The sequence below is a fragment of the Schistocerca serialis genome, chromosome 3 (genome assembly GCF_023864345.2).
Source record: "Schistocerca serialis cubense isolate TAMUIC-IGC-003099 chromosome 3, iqSchSeri2.2, whole genome shotgun sequence".
Taxonomy (NCBI): Eukaryota; Metazoa; Arthropoda; class Insecta; order Orthoptera; family Acrididae; genus Schistocerca; species Schistocerca serialis.
The window spans coordinates 356,240,689-356,260,026 of record NC_064640.1 but is presented as its reverse complement, the minus strand read 5'-3'; the positions used below and the strand labels follow the sequence as shown (position 1 = coordinate 356,260,026).

The 19,338-nt window shown below is 39.1% G+C and overlaps 1 protein-coding gene across 1 annotated transcript in view; it reads right to left on the bottom strand.

Annotated features, from left to right (window-relative positions):
- Nucleotides 1–13,064: 13,064 nt before the first annotated feature.
- LOC126470842 (trithorax group protein osa-like) overlaps nucleotides 13,065–19,338 on the bottom strand; it is a 65,089-nt gene continuing 58,815 nt past the window's right edge. Inside the window, 3 exon segments of the mRNA XM_050098858.1 lie at nucleotides 13,065–14,035; nucleotides 14,038–14,139; nucleotides 14,401–15,784. Coding sequence (XP_049954815.1) covers nucleotides 13,065–14,035; nucleotides 14,038–14,139; nucleotides 14,401–15,784 — 2,457 coding nt within the window.

Genomic DNA, 19,338 nt, shown 5'->3' with positions numbered 1-19,338 from the left:
TAGCACTGAGTTGCCAATATGCACAAACAAAAGACAGCTGTTATCCTTTCCACACCAAAAAAATCCCTTCCACACAGCCTAGCCATCTAGGGGCAATGTATCTTCAGTGAAAGAACCCCAAAGCCCAGTATACTGAAGGCATGATGAAGGTTTTCACAGTCAATACACTCCAAACCTAGTCCACACACAGATTTCCCATGACATCCTTACACACACCCCCAAATCTCCCACCACCCCAAGAAACAGCTATAAAGGAGGGCCCTTCCTCTTCATGCAATATCACCCTGGACTGAAACAGCTGGGCCATATCCTTCGCTAATGCTCTGACTACCTTTCATCCTGCATTTAAATGAAGTGCATCCTAACCAAGATTCTTCCCATCCCCACTAAAGTGGTGTTCCATCCCCCACCCAACATCTCATCTATCCTTCTGCCACTCTCAACCCCGACCAATGTGCAAGACCTGCCCATCCACCCACCCAGCACCTCCTACTCCAGTCCTGTCACAGGCTTAAGCAACATAACAGAGGTCAGGTCACCTGTGATATCAGTAATGTCATATACCAACTCTGTTGCAAACACTGCACAGCTTTTTATGCTGCAGTGACAAAAAGAGTCATGGATTAGCGGTATGCACATATACAGATGGCAATACTATCACGCGCACGCAGTATAAAAGGGAGTGCATTGGTGGTGGTGGTTGTTGTTGTGGTCTTCAGTCCAGAGACTGGTTTGATGCAGCTCTTCATGCAACTCTATCCTGTGCAGGCTTCTTCATCTCCCAATACCTACTGCAACCTACATCCTTCTGAATGTGTTCAGTGTATTCATCTCTTGGTCTCCCTCTACGATTTTTACACTCCACACTACCCTCCAATGCTAAATTGGAGATCCCTTGATGCCTCAGAATATGCCCTACCAACCGATCCCTTCTTCTAATCAAGTTGTGCCACAAATTTCTCTTCTCTCCAATTCTATTCAATACCTCCTCATTAGTTATGTGCATTGGTTGGGTTGTCATTTGTACCCAGATGATTTATGTGAAACAGTTACGGTATGATTATGGTCGCAGGATGGGAATTAACAGCCTCTGAACACAGAATGGTAATTGGAGCTATACACATGGGATATCCCATTTTGGAAATCATTAGGGAATTTATTATTCCAAGATCCATGGATGTCTGAAGAACTGACTATGGTATTATCCTTGGCTGGTGGCATCATTCTTGTTTAAAAATAATGTTGATTACTCTCGTCACAATGTTTGCATCCATATTTTGTGTAGCTCCCTCCTCTTTTCTCGTAATGTTATCATGGTGTTCATGAATTTAAATCACCTCTCTATTAAAATATACATCATAATGTGTTATCTTAGCTAAAATGTTGCTATCATTAAATTTTACTTCATGGCCTGCAATCTAAAAAGCATTCCCACTCCAATTGATTTAACACTTTGTCCAAAACGATAGTTCAGCTGAGTAGTAGTACTTCTTTGTGTACTTGGCCATTACTACACAGAATTTTATACGCACCAGCATTCATTAGTGACAGACATCTTGGACTACTATTAAGCATTCTTTAATTTTTCCTGTTGGACTTGCAAATCATTTGAAGCCAGTTCTTGGCCAAATATTTACTTATTCGATTGAAAACTTCATTAATAACAGACAGGAAAACTTTTCCAGTGGGCAGCCATTGTTCCTGATACATACTGGAATTAATTTTTATACTTTTTGGGTGTAGTGCTTGTTCCACGTCCTTATTGGAATAACTTTTTTTTTTTTTTTCAAAAAAAGTAACTGGACAGTTATTCTTGTAAATAATCCTGCTCACATATTTTACCAGCTCCATCTATCAATTTTTGTCTTGGATGAGGGTTACATTGCTCATGGAAGTCTCAATCTGTGTTTTTACTTTCCTGTACAATTTATGGCCCTAAGTTACCATCTACCTATTTTATTCTTAATGCATCTAGACAATTAAGTTCCCATTGCTCACTTTCTCTACTGTAAATTGCATTTTTGGGTTGATGCTAATGAGATGTACCAGAAGACATCCAACTCCTCTTGCTTTGGGTGCACCCTATGAAGTTATCATTCATATAGCAGTACCACTTAGTTGATCTGTTCTGTATGATGTACATGGTAAAATATCTCCAAAAAGAAGTTGGCAACAAATGGACGAAGATGGGTGCCAATGGCAAACCCATCAATTTTATTATAAAGTTCAATGTTGTACTGCACATAATTGTTGTAACACAATGTCTAAATAAAACGTATATATCCACCTGATAAATTCTTTGACCATGGTCCCTTAAACTAGAAGTTTTAACTGAGGCCATATCCTTTCAATTCTTTAATAATTTTCCAATACTATATTGTTTTCAACTTTTGACGCAACCTTCACATGAGTTACCTTCAAGGAATGTACATCCATATTTGAATTCAGTCACACAATTCTTACCCATCAAAAATGAAGGATCATACACCAAATTTTGACGAATTTCAATTAGGAATATGTTCTCAAACAAAAATCTTTATGAAGACATCATTTTTCAATTTACCCATATATGGACAAATTACATATAACCTGAATTTTAAAATAAATAATAATAATAATAGTGTAGCAACATAATACAAATAAAATTTTATAGATTTCACCGTCTTCTATATGCCAAACCCATCATTACCAAATATTAACATCCTCTTATCTTCCTCCTTGTAGTTTCTTGTCAGTTTAAAGCATAGATATATTACAAGTGGGACAGGTAAAGCATCTGTCAATTGATTAGCCACAGCAGATGCATTCACTTATGAAGACCTTACACAGTGGTTGTGCTCATAACTGTATTAACTGAAAGTTCCAGAAATTTCTTCAAAACATCTCATATGCATGGTGAAAACAGGTTCTAACTTTGCATCGTGAGACATGGAGATAAAAGTGATGATGTGTTCGGAAAGGGAGCACACACAACATCAGTTTTAACATTTTTGCAACATCTTAACAGGAGGAGCAGTACCAAGTTGAATAAGGTTATTGGACTTGTTGAAGGAAACTGAATGACTGAGCAGGAATTTCAATGTACCTTCCCCTGCACAATCAGACTGTGTAGTCATCAGTATGTTGTCAATCAGTTGCACATCTACTCAATTCATATGGACCACTCCTTCAAATCTGTGGATTATGGTAAGTACTAGCTGAGCAACAGCACTTCTGTAATGTGTAATTTTTTGTGAGACGCCATTCAATGATTATTTAAGAGATAGCTGTATCTTTAGGACTCTCCTTGAATGGCAGTGTTTTATCAGTTATTATACCTAAGTACTTAGCATATTTGCTGTAAACAGAACTCCTACTGTAGCACATCCCATTTACTATCTCACTGTTACTCAGCTAAACATCAGAAATCTCATTTTAATTATAGCAGCTTGGGGCTTTGGCTTTCACTGGCAATTTTAGCACTATCTGTCCACTTTTCAATTATATGACTTTTATAACAAATCTGCCACTCACATGTCCACACTCATTCATTATAATTTCTCATTTTGTCTATCTTTTACAAGATTCAGTAATCTTGCACACAACACAATAATATATAGTTACCACTTGCTCAATGTGTTGTATTGTTCATGGACTTCTCAGCTTACACAACAGATTATGTGAACTCCCTCTGAAATCTTAGCTCTAAACAATTTGCTTGTTAGGTGTTGGCTAACTATGGGGAGACAGTCTGTTTACGGGCTGTTAACAATTTTTGCAGCACAGACCACTGTGAGATGTTCAGGAAGACAGTCAAAGAGGTCCTGGAAGGTAATGACAGGGATGTTGAGCCATGCTGACTCCAGTGCCATGGCCAGCTGCACTAGGTTTCTAGGCTGAGGCTCCATGACACATACAGCCCGATTGACATGGTCCCACAGTTCTAGATTGGGTTTAGCTCTCATGAGTTTGGTGGGCAGGGGAGTACAGTAAACCCATCCTGGTGTTCTCTGAACCACACACATACACTGTGAGCTGTCTGACATGTAGCATTATCCTGCTGGTAGATGACATCGTGCTGAGGAAGCAAACAATGTGCAGGGGTGGACATGGTCTCCATGGATAGATGCACACTTGCGTTGATCCACTTTGCCTTTCGGAATGACAAGATCACCAAGGAATGCCACAAAAACATTCCCCAGACCACAACGCTCTGTCCTCTGGCCTGGACCCTTTGCTTTCAGGCATTTCACACTGTCCCTACCAACAGCCATCTATCCGATGGAGCATGAAATGTAATTCACCTGAACAGGCCACCTGTGACCACTCAGTGGATATCCGGTTGCAGTATTGCCATGCAAATTTCAGCCTTTGTTGCCAATTAACAGCAGGCGCCTACTGTGGAAATCCGTACACAGCAACGCTTGCTCAGTAGTCATTGCGCAGACTGTTGGTAGCCCCTTGGTTCATGTGAGTGGCCAGTTGCTCAACAGTTGCACATCTAAACCCCTCTACACATCTCTGCAGCCACCATTCACCCCTGTCATCTAGGGCCTGTGGTGCATGCCTCGGTGCCAGATTCGAATAGTGCCATTTTGCCATGCACAGTATACTTTAACAATGGTTACACTTGGACAGTTTATAAACATAGCCATTTCTTCCACCCTTGCCCTGAACACCATGATGATCCTCTTTCGGATGGCAGATAAATCGCTCTGTTCCTGCATTACGACAACGACTGCACTGTTTTTCGCGCCCCTCCAAAATGCTTTATATACCCTCCACTGCTAGTGCTACCACATATTGTTTGTGAATGGTTACCGCACAATGATTTTGAACGTGGGTCGTGGTCACATTAATGTGACTAGACTATGTATAAATGATCTTAATATGTGGCTATGCACTCTACATTTGTGAAGCAGTTTATACAGTAGTGAAATATAATTTTTTCTTAATCCTGACAGCATGTTGCTTCAAGATATTGATAATATCATCATAGTATTGAGCAGATAAACAGTATTACTTTGCATGGGTTGCATCATTCTGGACTTGCAACATTCTGGACTTAAATGCAGCCACAATAAATTCCAATGTGCAGTCAAAAAAAAAAAGAATCAATGAACACAATGGCACTCTCTCTTGTCCTTCCTTTCTGTTATGATTTAATGCCCTGCTGACACTGTGGTCAGTAAGCACAATGGTGGCTGGATTCCGATATGGACCCCCTCCCCACTCCAGTTACAACATTCAGATTATACAAATGATTTTCCTTTCAAGTATTAGTAATAGAATAGTAGCAGTAGTAGTAGTAGTAGTAGTACACATTGCAACTGATCACAGATTTCTAAAAACCATTTTCTAAGCTGGAGTTTGTGCTAAAAAGGTAGACTCGTCATCAACCAAAAGCTGGTTTGAAAGCTACAGTGCTTTACTAGGCGCAGTCCTATTGCAGATATCATGTCCTTGCTTTCCTCCAACTTTTGAAGTGACTTGTAGATTTACAGACAGAGGGGAGGGGGTGATGTACAGTTTGGTGTGCACTCCAAACAGTGGTGCAGCTTGGCAATTTTTGATATTATTGCCAGAGGTGAAAGAAGCGAGAAGTGATAGGAAAAAATTCCTAGGACCAACTGACAATTAAATCCCAGACCTTTGGTTATATTGTCTGACCCTTAAATCACTGACACACCAGAGTTTTTAGTGTGGATGGAAAATTCCTTTTCACTTTACATGAGCAATTCTAAAATAATGCCATGAGATAAGGTCAGTCTAACAATAAACTGATCGTATCTTACCTTGGCAGTTTCACATTTACATTAATATTACTTCAGTTTATTCAAAACAACGAACCTTAATCTGCCACAGTTCTCCAACATAAACGGACAATGGTACCACCACCACCACCACCGATGATGACAACAACAACAACAACAACAATACATTCTTTGAGTTATCTCCTCATCACAATGTTGAGCAAACACACTTCTGCACACATAAGGTATTCATTTTTTCTTTCTTTTGTAGCACACAAAGTCACCACATGTAAAGTTATTCAGATATATACATACTTGTGCTGTAGCTTTTAAGTGCCCACAAATTATTTCACACACTTTGATATCAAACTTTTTTCAGTTCACATATGTAAATTTCCAGTGACCACTGGTATTACATAATTTACTAAAAACTTGTGTTGCCTGGGAAATATGTCCATTCTGAGTAATGGAAAAATTGGGGTGGCGATTTACTACTGAATAAAAAGCAAAGACATTACTTGTTCTACTGTTTCCATTCAGTATTCCCAGTATGCACCAACCACCTGATTTTTAACATCTGTTCATCTGATATGAGGATACTGTACCTCTGCATTTATTACAGGTACTCAGCCAAAACAGTAGATTTCAACAGGAAAATACAAGTAGTAGCTATCATACACCCACAGAGAAATTGTAGATAGCTTGTAGGTTTATTGGTGGTGGTAATATCAACCATGTTCATGAAAACCATGCAATAGTGACTACTCGTGCATACTAGCAGTTGAGATATTTTAGCAGCTTTTTTAAGTCATTTCAGGTTGCTTGTGCAAATGATCGTAGATTGTGCATCATAATGAACACTTTAATTGAATTTATTTGTCAGCTGTAATAGGTGTTTCACAACTGGCAATCACATGAGTTTCATTATCTAATAAAATCTTTAACAAAGAGGGGCCTTAGCTTTCTTCATACCTCCTGCAGTTGTCAAATAATGTCTTCTAAGCCCAGATTTGTCTTGCTACAGGAGAATAACCAAAACATAGTTTATTTAGAAATTCGCTACATATTGGACTATGGGCCGAGATTAAACTATAAGTTTGAAACAAAGTTGGCAGAATGCAAGTTGGCAGAACACAAGTTGGAAGAACGCAAGTTGGCAGATGTTTTTTTCATAGATACATGACTATTTATTAATTTGTTCTACTGATGTGGAACGTTTAACAGTTTGGGTCAGTTTACAAAAGCTATTGAATGCAATGTTAAGTGCTTCGATGTTCTGTAAGTTTGAAAATTACAGTGCTTTCAACTGAGGAACTTATTTTTTCCACTGAACACGTTTCGACAAGGCAATAAATACACAGATTTTGTGCAGGAGGCATTCGCAGAACAGTTTCTGGAAAGAGCTGCACTTCACCATAATACAGTTTGTTGACTTATTGAGAAATTTCCAGAGAGAGGCTTGCAACCTCATATAAAGCAATTAGGCAAACAGTGAAATTGTTCATGTATAAAATGGCAGCAATACAAAAACTGAAGGATGCATATCATGAAAAGCAAATCTGCTACTGAAGATAGTTTTCATCTTTTATTGAGAGGAATAACACCAAATTCTTGCTGTCACCTTCTGTGCTGAAGAGGCCTCATTTCACCTCTCGTCACATTAACATACAAAATCACATGATTATGATCAATGGAGAATCCTCGTGCTGTGCTTGAAACACAATTGCTCGATCAAAAAATTTGGAGTGTGGGTAGCAATACCCAGGCAGCTCATTTTTGGACCTTTATTTTTTTAAAGAAACCATGAACAGTAAATGTTATTGTTTAATGATCCACAATTCCATTGGCCAGCTAAATGATGACAAAATCAAGTACTCATTGTTTCAACAAGATGGCACTGTATACACAGTTAACAATTCTGTGCATCTTCTGGAAGAGTGTTTTGAGAAATGCATCACCTCATCACCTCAATAAACCAGCCCCCCCCACTTGTCTGTAGAAAGGGTTTTCCAATAGAATTAAGAGTGTGATCGCAAAGACTTGTATAGATATCTCTGATCATCATTTCCTGTATATATATGTAACTGAAAAGCTACTTTCTGAACACACTGTGTCTGAATTATGCCTGGTATCAACAAAAATACAGACTGTGTTTCTGGAGCTATTTTACATTACCACACTGGTCAGAAATACATCTGTCCTAAGCAGTAATAGATAAGATCACTGTTCTATGAAGAATCTGTATTGCCAAACAGAATTGAATTATTGTTTCAGAAAAAAAGAAGTTATTGCCACTACACCAGCCCATGTATCTTTCTTCCCTCCACACAACAGGGTCAAAATAGTTAAAGCCCAGCCATTGGCAGCCAGTAGCGTACTCTTCTAAACATCCACTGTCTAGTAGTATTAAAGAAAATTACTAGCATTGCGAATATCAAGTAAAACAATTGCAAAGAAAACATTTTACATAGCTTTTCATGTACAAAAAAGAGCGTAGCACATACATTCAGTTACTTACCGCAACAGACAGTAATGCTTCCTAATTGCCCCTCTGTCCCCCCCCCCCCCCCCCCCTGCCCTGCCCCTTCTTCTCACTCTCTCTCCATTTTTACAAGCTCAATTACTCAATAAATTGCAGGAAATTTTGATTTAAAAACCACTAAAGCCGTATACTTAAAAAATAATTTCAAATGCAAAGGCTACCTTTAAATGTGACAGTGTAGCTCGAGTTCTATCGGGATTATGCAGTCGGCAAGTCGTAACTTTTATCATCAATCAAAAAACTGTCAAAGTGGTGTGGCATCTAATTAAAATATCACTGACCATGTTATTCAAGGACTGGACCAAAATAAAAATTAGTTGAGTTCCTTATAATGATATGTAAGATTAATCAGAAAACAAAAAATAATGCATAGAAGGGGATAGTGTGTTGACTTTGATAGAAATTGTGCCAGCATGAAATTAACGTAACTCTGCTAGGAGAGAAGACAATTATCTTCACTGACAAAATACTGGTTGAAATCTTATAAAACTGTGCAATAACATTGGCCACCTGGAAAAATGCATCAAATATCACAAATTTACCAGCTGGCAGTAACAGGCTCAAAGAAAATAGAAATCATGCAGAATGGGGAGGAGGGTGGCAGGAAGCATTATCCTATACATAATCAATTGCCTTCAGTCAATTGTTACAACAATAAAACTGTTTTGTTGTATTTAGATTTAAATTCAGCCTTCATGTACTTCATTTTAAATTATACACTATGATATTACCTTCAACTGCTTTCGCTCTTACAGCATCTTCACGTGCCCTTCATGTGGCTTCTTGTCTCCAGTGTTAACAGAAGATTGTCTTTCTGGAGCTATTTTAGACTATTACAATGGTAAGAAATATATCTATTCCTACCAATAATACAATATTTTTTGTATCCACTCCATATAGCATTGTTGTTGTCGTCAACACCAGATGCAAGAAACTTCATAAAAAGCCACATTTGATGCTGTAAGAGATCAAGCACAGGTCACAGTGCATTCTTTAAAATACGTGGGGGGGGGGGGGGGGCACACTTACAAGAGTGCGCATTTCAGTTACAGCAGTTTGATTATTTCCTTCATGGCACAATATTACAACTGCTTTACATGAAGTGGTCTTAAAGTTGTCTTTCATTTATTGCAATCTTTTATTTGTGAAAGGAGAATGTTTTGTAGAAATAGGCCATATCCATCACTATATTGTTGAACTGGATATTGTTTATAGTGTAAAGGAGCTGAAAACTCTAAATGCAGAACACTGAAGGATGTATGTGGAGAAACAAATATCTGCTCTCCTCCAACAATAACTTTGCCCAACTGTGTTCTTTTAGCACATTGTAGAAGGTATTCCAGGTTTTTGTAGACAAGCTTCACTTCTCAATGCACCATGACTACTACTACATACACTATCTGATCAAAATATCTGAACATCCCTGTATAATGTGGAACTGGCAACTAGATATCTCTAGAGTCAGACCCGCTAATATAAGAGGAGATGAAGAATACTGTCAATAAAGAAGCAGTAACAACAGAATGGAAACTCATTGACTTGGAACATGGGCTAGTCACTGGATGTCATATGAGTAACAAATCCATTGAGGGCATTTCAAACCTTCTATAACTGTCCATGTTGACTATTAGTGATAGTTCCGAAGTGCCACCAGTAGCCCAGCTAGCTCAATGACTGTGCATAAGGAGTTAAAAAGAATGTGGTACAATGATGAGCAGCTCCCTAGAAGCCCCATGTTTTTGTAGTCAGTATAAAGTGACACTGGAGGTGGTGCAGAGAGCCATGCCACAGGACAGTGGATGACTGTAAATGAGTGATTTGGAGTGATGAATCACACTATACCCTGTGGCAAACTGACGGAAGAGTTTAGGTTTGGCTAATGGCTGGAAAACATTACCTACGGTCATGTGTAGTGCCAACAGTGAATTACACAGGAGGTGGTGCTAAGGTAAGGGAGACTTATGCGTTTAGAGTGTGGTCCCTTATTGTAGTTAAGGAAATGCTAGGTGTGGAAGGATAATTTACAGCATTGTGTATTACCCACAACAGAGGAACAGTTCAGAGACAATTATCACTTGCACCAGCATGACAGTCTACAGTCATAAAGCAGCACCCGTGAGGCAATGGTCTGAGGACAATAACTCATCTGAAATGGACTGGCTTACCCAAGAGTCCTGACCTGGACCCACCAGTGAACCTTTAGGGTGAGTTAGAATGTCAAATTCACACAAGACCTCAGCATCCAACACCACTACATCCTCTGGTTTTTACTCTTGAGGTAGATCATGCTGCCAGTCCTCTCCACAGACAGTCTGACACCTCACTGTAGGTGTTCCCAGTGGAGTTCAAGACATAAAGGTGAAGGGTGGACACATCCCATATTAATGTTCACTAACAGGTATCCAGATACTTTTGATCAGATGGTGTATATGCAAAAAACATAGAACTTAACCCTCTGTAACAAACTAAATTTTTGCAACAGCAAACTTTCCACAGCTAAAGCATAAACATAGCAAAACAGAACTTTTATTTATCTGCAACAAATCGAGAAGAATGTCATGCACAGAACACTGTTGTGTTTATGTAAATTCAATTAAAATAAAACTATAAATGTCTTGCTCTCACATGAGATGCAACAGTTGTCAGCCAACAATTTGATACAGGAGCAGCGATGCAGAAACCATTTTAACAAAATAATAGCATAGCCTTTTAATACAAGGTGCCAGGGAATTACTACCGAGACAGCAATTATGAGTATATCAGAAGCCATAAATATAAAATTTGTAGCAAATATTTTTGACAACAACCTTGTCAAGAACTTGAGTATCTCATATCAAACATGTTTCTTCCTTTTCTTCATTTTTTAAAAAAGTATACAAATGACAAAATACTTAATCATGTGGAGGAGATTATAAGTGTAGTAGGATGCCAAAAAAAAAAAAAAATCACAGCAACTTAAAATGACAAGCATATAACTTTTCCACTGTTTACTCTCAACACATCACACGGAAGATGTCTCTATGAAGTTCTGCAATTGTATAGAGGAAGCCTTCCAGAAAAACGTCCAATATATACACATACATACAACTAATAAAATGAACACGAGACCACAGATACATTAACTAATGAAAACATTAAATAAATAATGTACAAATTTTGTGCTAACAATTTTCATCTTAAAAGTGTGTCAAACCACCACTCATTCTGAAATATTCAACAGATGCAACACATGCATAAAGGAGACATGGGAGAAGCATCAGACAAAGGAAACAGTTAAGACAAGATGCACAGAAGGAAACAATACTCTCAAAAACGTAGAAAATACTTACTAAGGGTCATTTTAATACTTCAGTTTTTATTTTTTGAATCAATACAGCACATTCTGCTTCTGCTTTTAATACTGAGCAAACTGAAGTATTAGAAACCAAGTACAACTAATCAGAGAGAAGAAATTGTGGAGAGTAAGTACACTCAAGACAATCTAATTTTGTAGCCAGTGAGAAACAAACAGAATGAATAGATAATACAATGAGACCACCACAAATGGATACTATGTATCTCAATTATTTGTAGAAAAGGTAGCTTACAAGTAAGCAAAAGAAATTTTGAAGCACACTTTAACATGTAGATAACAGTGTAAAAAAAATAAATTATAAATAATGTGATAGGTCCCTCAGTCTACTACATTTACCAGCCATCCACCTAACAGGCACACCAAGGAGGAATGATAACAATTGCCTTAGTACTCCTTATGTACATTTATTTCTGACTTGTTCGACATATATAAAGCATTTGCACAGTAGTACCAATATGAAAGTAAGGAAAGGGAAAGGTACTTAGCATGACCACAAGAGGTCTTAGTATGAGGGATGAAAATCAGCCATCAGTAGGATAAAATGGGCTATACATTTTTTATCCAATGGGTATCAATGAACAGATTTCAAGGGCGTGTTTAAAAAGAAAATGTTTATAACAATCTTTTCTCAATTATGTTACACCCCACGTCACTTCCACACATCAAAGTAAATAATTAGACACACTTACTTTCACCTGTTCCACAAGTAACACGGCAGTGGTGGCACCTTAACTTCCTGCACTCCAAGTCATGTTTCTTAGACTCAATTTTGTGTTGTATTCTAAAGAATCTAATTCAGTTTACTTAACTATATGCATGATTACTTAATGTGTATTCTGGTATTTAATATTATTCCACTGTCCCTCAACAGCATTTGTAGCAATGGCCCTACACTAATAAGACAGTCGACACATAGCTCTAGATAACAGAACTTCCACATTCATTCACATCCAACCACATCTGATGATAAATACAAAATAAATTTCCGACTCGTAACAGATATTGGTGAATGCTGGAAGTGGCACCATCAGTCTCATCTGGTAATTCTGAGTTACTGCCCCACTCGTGTTACTGCTGTAGCAACCGTTTCGCTGCAAGAATACGTAACTGTTTGGTATTTACTGTATCTATATTTCATGTATAGTTATATGTATAAGTATACATACACACACACACACACACACACACACACACACACACACACACACACACACACACACACATTTATATATATATATATATTAAATCTAATCAAAGACAGTCTGACTGTTTAAGGCATAAAAGAAAGGAATAAAGGACTGACGAACCGGAAACTCAGTCCTCTTTACATTCAGACTCAAAAGTCATCTCTCACAATATGTTCCAGCAAAAATCACAAGAGAAGGAAACATCCATGCCAGTTTCACCACTTAGTTGTCTACAACTGCTGTGCATGCTACGAAGAGGGCCGTGAGCACTGGATAAGAGCACTGGAGATTACAGCTGCCACTTGCTGATCGAGGATCTGGCTCATGACGAGGGATAACAGACGCTGTTCTTGCTGCAGGAAGAGCAGCCGGTTTTCAGGATGTCGTGCCAGATGAAGTAATGTACCACCCGCACGCCTCAGCATATCCAGACTGGTTCCCATAGCATCTGGATTGTCTCTAAGTGCACCGATACCGTGCTGATAGGCTACCCCTAATGCAGTAGCTTCCGCCTGCTCGATGAATGCTACTAGCAAGGACACACACGGGCTCTGCAGTGCAACAGTATGTGCCACACCACTGTCCGCAGCTGCCAGGTAGTGCAGCATATTCACTGCAAACTCTCGTAGCACTTGCTCTTCTGACCGGCACAGAAGTCGTGTCAGCACAGCACACAGACATTCCAAACGGGAGTAGGGTGGCGTAGCTACAACCAGATCTACATTAGAGTCCATTACGCACAATTTGCACAGAGCTTCCAGTGCAAGGCGCTGGGGTGACAACGAGCCTGAAGATCCGGGAAATGGGTCCTGACCATGAGCAGCTGGACAAACTGCCCAGTGAAGAAGTCCATCAATTACGGGCCGCGACACTTCCTCAGGATGTTGACTGAGGCCCATATGACCGGCAATATTAGCCGCTGTCACCAACACATTTTCGCGCACATGGTGCAAGAAGTCCCACCACCATTCCGCCTCACCTTGTAAACTGCTACAAGAATCTGCAAAGTCAGCATCTTCTTCCCGGTCATAATTGCGCTGTTTCTGTGCACGAGGAGGATGTTCGTGGTGTAAGAGTAAAAGCTTCCCCAACAAACCAAGGAATGTAACATTTTTGGCAAACTCTGCTTCATTGCCCGGGACAAATGTCAGATTCCTCAAAATATTTGAAAGACAAACACAACGCCTTGCCTTTGCATCCTGTGTATCAGTAAAAAGGAAAGGCTCACTTCATCTCTCGCGTAACATTCGTCTTCATAATCTGACATACGTCTTCTTTTCAACGTTCCCGCAGGATCCCTTATTTGTATGCCGCCCCTGTTTTCTCCCTTTATCTCTGGTCTCACATCTGTTACTTTTGACTTTTCTTCAACTCCGTCACCATAGTCATCTTCCATTTTTATGTCTTTTCCTTCATGTTCAGAACCTTCGAGGAACACATCTTGTTCCATTTCTGTTTCCGTTTCTTCGTGTTCTTTTACAGTTTCGTCACAACTGTTGTTGCCATTACTACTTTCATTGCTTTCTAAACATTCGCAATTGTTAAGGCTAGTTCCTTCGACAGCATTTCCAGCACTTTCATTACCTTCACTGTTTTCTTCACTGGCAATAATTTCACTTTCAACACCTTCTTTGATCTTATAATCGCAACTGGATTCATTCGGTGTTGTGCTGTTACAGTTATCACCTTTGCTTATGTTGAATATACTACTCTCACTGCTATTAGAACTATTGTCGTTGTTTGTATGTTCTGTTTTTATGTTACTGCTGCTAAAATTATTTGTGTCACTAGTTTCTGATACAGCATTATCACTCTTTGTTTCAATATCCTTTGGTACATTTGGAGAATGCGGCAACTCCCTTTCATTATTACTACTGCTCTCACTTTCGACACAGTTTGCTTCCTTTTTCACTTCTACAGTTTCTTTAGGAGGCTCTAAGGGGTCTACGCAGTGTTCAGGCAGCAATGAATTTTCTTCCATATTTTCCGTTTTTATCCGTGAAAACACATCACTCAAAATAGTTTTAGTCCGTTTCACTTCATCACTATCCTGCACATCTACGAAGGAGCTGTCTTTACTCAAATGTTCCTCATTAAGTATCACATTAGATGCACTGCTCGAACTATCAATAACACCGTTGTCATCACTACATTCCACTTTTAGCACTAAAGGAGGAGTTACACTCAAGTTTTCAATGGGATACGATTCATCTTCACTTACTTTTGTCCGACAATCTTCTTCCTCTTCGGCACCTACAGTTTTACTGTCATCGAGCAGTCTCGCAAATGGAACATTACTGAACTCTCCTTGGAAACATGACACAATGTACTTCGTCGAACTGATGTCTGAAGAGGTCAACTGCCACGGGTCTTGAACCACATCATCGTTTTCTGCCAAGTCACCTTCAATGTCCCAGCTCTTCCGATTATCCACAACAAAAATCTCATTATCTCTGTTCACAATTCGAACTACCTCACCGTTTCTAGTCACAAGAGTATAATTTGGTGTCGATTTCATTAATGTGATGTGATCTGCAGGATCAACTGGCACTCTAACTCGCCCTAGGTCCACTTCCGGTGTTTCCACCTTTGGTGCCTGGAACCACTTCTTCCCAGAATCTGGAAGAGGCGAGTCAAACATGTCAGCTAGACTGCGTCTGAAATGCTCCAACAGCACATCAAGGAGTCCTGGCATGTGGGCTAGTCCAAAATATGCAACTGTGGTATCATCAAACAAATGGATGTTGAGAATATCCAGAGCCCAAGCACTCTCTGCCAGTAGGCCAGAGCGCAGACTCATCATAAGCCTCCATGCTTCTACAGGTGCTACATCCCCTCATGTCATTCGCTTGCGTTTATACAAAACAGGCAATATTGCTTCCACACTTTCTGGAGGGAAAACGATCTCTCGCTTTGGGGCACTCTGTTGTTGGTAGACCTGCGCATTATTCATCCCAGGCGGCTGCGCCTGAAATAACACACCAGTAGAAAATAAATATAGGTACAAAACATGGTCAGCAAAACTGACAAAACTTAACACATGTAATTTTTTCTACTTCAATTTGGATTTTTTTTTTTTTTAATAAGTTTTACTTTATACTATGAAATGGGCTATGGGAGAAAATCAAATTCAAAAACTTTAAACATGTGCAAAATTTATAATCACCAGGATTATCATGCTTTGTTGAAGAACAGACTTAATACTTAAAAAATTGCAAGCCTTTGAGTAAGTGGCCCATGCATTGAGAATTAAAGAAATTGGTACATTAAGAGTAATGCAAGATCATCTACCTGTATGAAATACTCAGGAGGAGAGAAAATGCCTCTACAGAAACTAGTAAAACCCCTATCTTGTTTTCATCTAAAGTCTACATAACTTACTGCACAATCATTAAGCAAGTAGAAAAGGGATGAGGCAAAAAAAAAATTAAACACTGTAACAAATACTGTATTATAATAGCCTCCAAGTTACCTTGCAAAATTTATTAGTCATGCTTCTCTGTGGAATGAAGTGATTCATGTTTTGGGAATGATTGGCAATTTGTTCCTTTGTTTTACCCAGTCATTACTAAATAACAGCTAGAGGCAAGCTGTTCTGCTGGTATGGTGGCACTGTGGCATCTCTGCACGAAGTACAAGTAACTTGCATATAGCAGTCCAGTTTCAACATTAAAAAGAATATGGCAAGTATATGTAATGTCAGCCATTATGTACAAGTGGCAACCTAGAGTACTTTAATACAGTGTAATGGGTTAGAACGATATGCCATAATGAGTCATAACAGTGCAACATGCTGTATACTCCACCAAAAAAATATGAGAGCTGACTTAGGATGAAGTGAGCAAAATGAATATACGCAATATAACTTTTAAAAAGTGCATAAAAAGCATTCATGATTCAAAGTCTGCACAAGAAAGGGAAACAGACAAAGGAGAAGAAATATTCTGACTGTAATGCTGGGGAAGGGGCAGGGGAGGTGGGCTTGTTCCTTATAACTGTCTCAGTAAGTGGTGTGGTCATGTGGAGCTGCTACAAGGATAACAGAAAATGAAGAGACACACAACTTTTGAAATCTATATAACTACAGCATTAAGTTATTTCACAGACTATTTGCATAGTGGAGGGTAAGTTATGAACTTCTGACTACTGATCTTACTAGTGGTTAGCCAGGTTCTTATTTTTATGGCATGTATCATATTTTGTGGGGATGTACAGTCTAGGCAGGTATCTGAAAATTCTGACAGTCTCCAATGGTTCTGCCTGATAAACAATAAAGCCTCTCCAATTCTACTTGTATAATGTGTACTGAAACAGTTGGTGACTGCAATTGTTTCATAAAGTCATGTAGTTCACTGAATTTCCATTTTCTTTAATGTTACCAACACAATCATTCCACGTAACTACTTTTGGTGCCTGTTGATGGTATTCTCATTCAGCAATCTATAGATGAACTCTTTTCATTCAGAGTCTGTAGTGAAGCTTCAACACCACAATGCCAGTAGGGATTCAATAACTCCACCAATGATTTTTTTAATATTCGCGACTCGAAAGAGTTATTCTTCCACAAGCCGAGTTCACTATTTCTCATTATCATTCTCCACCTATCAGACCACAAAATTTATTAGTTTAGTGTGGTACATAGTAAGGTTGGGGTAAAGTGATATGAAGTAGGAAGAAGTAAGTTGTGTAATGCAATATATTATCCAATAGGAAAATTCTGTTATTTTTGTAGGTAGCATACATGATGGGTGCAAATCTATTTTCATCTTTAATATGAACATTGTAGATGGCTTTTAACAAAGATTGAGAAGCTGCAGAACATAAGCATTCAAAGTGGAGCACAAGCGTGCAAGATTTTTTAAAATGACAATTCTTAGCTGAAGATGATAATTTATGTCCTTTATTCTTTTAATTCATTCTTTTCTACAATGAGAAATAATAAATAAATTGGACTTTGCACTACTATTAACGGAACCAAACCACTGTCACTTCTGTTCCACATTAAGGATGGCTATAATATGATCAGAGCCACATTTTTGTAAATTAATGTGCTCATATTTAAGAGAGAGAATGGAAAAGAATTAACTGTGTATACCTGAATAAAAACTGAACATGAACAAACTCAATGAATATCAAAAAATATCCTCGAAGGACTGGGTTTGGTGGCACCACTGTATAGTATGTGCATATACAGAGGGGTGGTTGTGTTATTGCTTTATTTGTCACAGTCATTAGTGATCAGATGGCAGTCTGAAGGTCTGTCTGTGCACCCTCTGTTTTGACTCTGCAGGCAGTAACTATGCCAAGTTTGCCATAATCATTTTAGGGTACAACCATGCCCTACTGATGAGTCAGCACTCCTGTTGAGCAGATTCAGCCATTTGAATGGTGTCACATTGGGGTCCTGGGGGAAGCGGCGGACGTATTAACGGATCGCTGCACATGTTGGACACAATATATCAGTGGCGTGTTGCTGCTTTCAACAAAGGTTTGTGGAACATTCCCATACCTGTATACAAGGCTCTGGACATCCTCACAGTACAGATGCACGACGAGATAGGTGCACTGTGCGAGCATTGGTGTCTGATCGATTATCATCCAGGGCCAAAATCTGTGCATATGTTGCACCTGTTGTGTCATCATGGAGCACTGGGAATCGTCTGCTTGCAGCAGGGATAAGATCACATGTGCCTCTGTCCAGACTATTACTGATACCACAACACTGTCAAGCATCACTAGTGATGGATGTACACACCTGTATGGTGTAGACCTGGTGAGCTGCCTACTCCAGAGTGTATTTGCCCTGAACACACTGGTCACATCCCAGGTCTCATTGGGGGAGGGGGGGAGGGAGCAGTCATGGTCATATTTGGTGTTTCTGCAGGTTAAAGTAACCAAAGCAAACAGTGCCCGTTGCCTTACACAGGCTATTATCCCCACACTACTGCCATATCTTCATAGAAAGGGATGTGCTTTTTCAATGGGATAATGCACATCCTCATACAGCTGCTGCAACACAAGCTCTTTGTGGTGTACAGAAACTGCCCTGGCCAGCAAGTGTTCTCTGGGGGCCTGCAAGAACCACGACCAAATTACTATAAAAGGCACAAGATGCTTGGGACAATCTATCACAGGATGCCATTTGACACCTTTATGATAGTTTGCATGTGAGAAAACACACCTGCATCACCACCAGAGGGGAATACACTGTGTATTGATGCGACTGGGCACTATTTACTGCGATGGGAGTTTCGTTTAATCTGAATGATGAACAACCTGTCACCTCAATGGTCAGTAAAACGACTGTCCTTGAGGCTGTTGCTTTTTTTCAGCAGTGTATATAGTCCCATAAAAAAATACTCAATACCTACTGTCAACATGCATACTCATTTCTAACACAGCAAACTAAGTAGTGCCTTAATCAAGATGACCTTTTTTTTCCAGTTTCAACATTTTGTTGCCAAGGAAACAGTAACTTTATTAAGTTTCTTAAAGCATTTATTAATGATTCTGTCAGCAGTT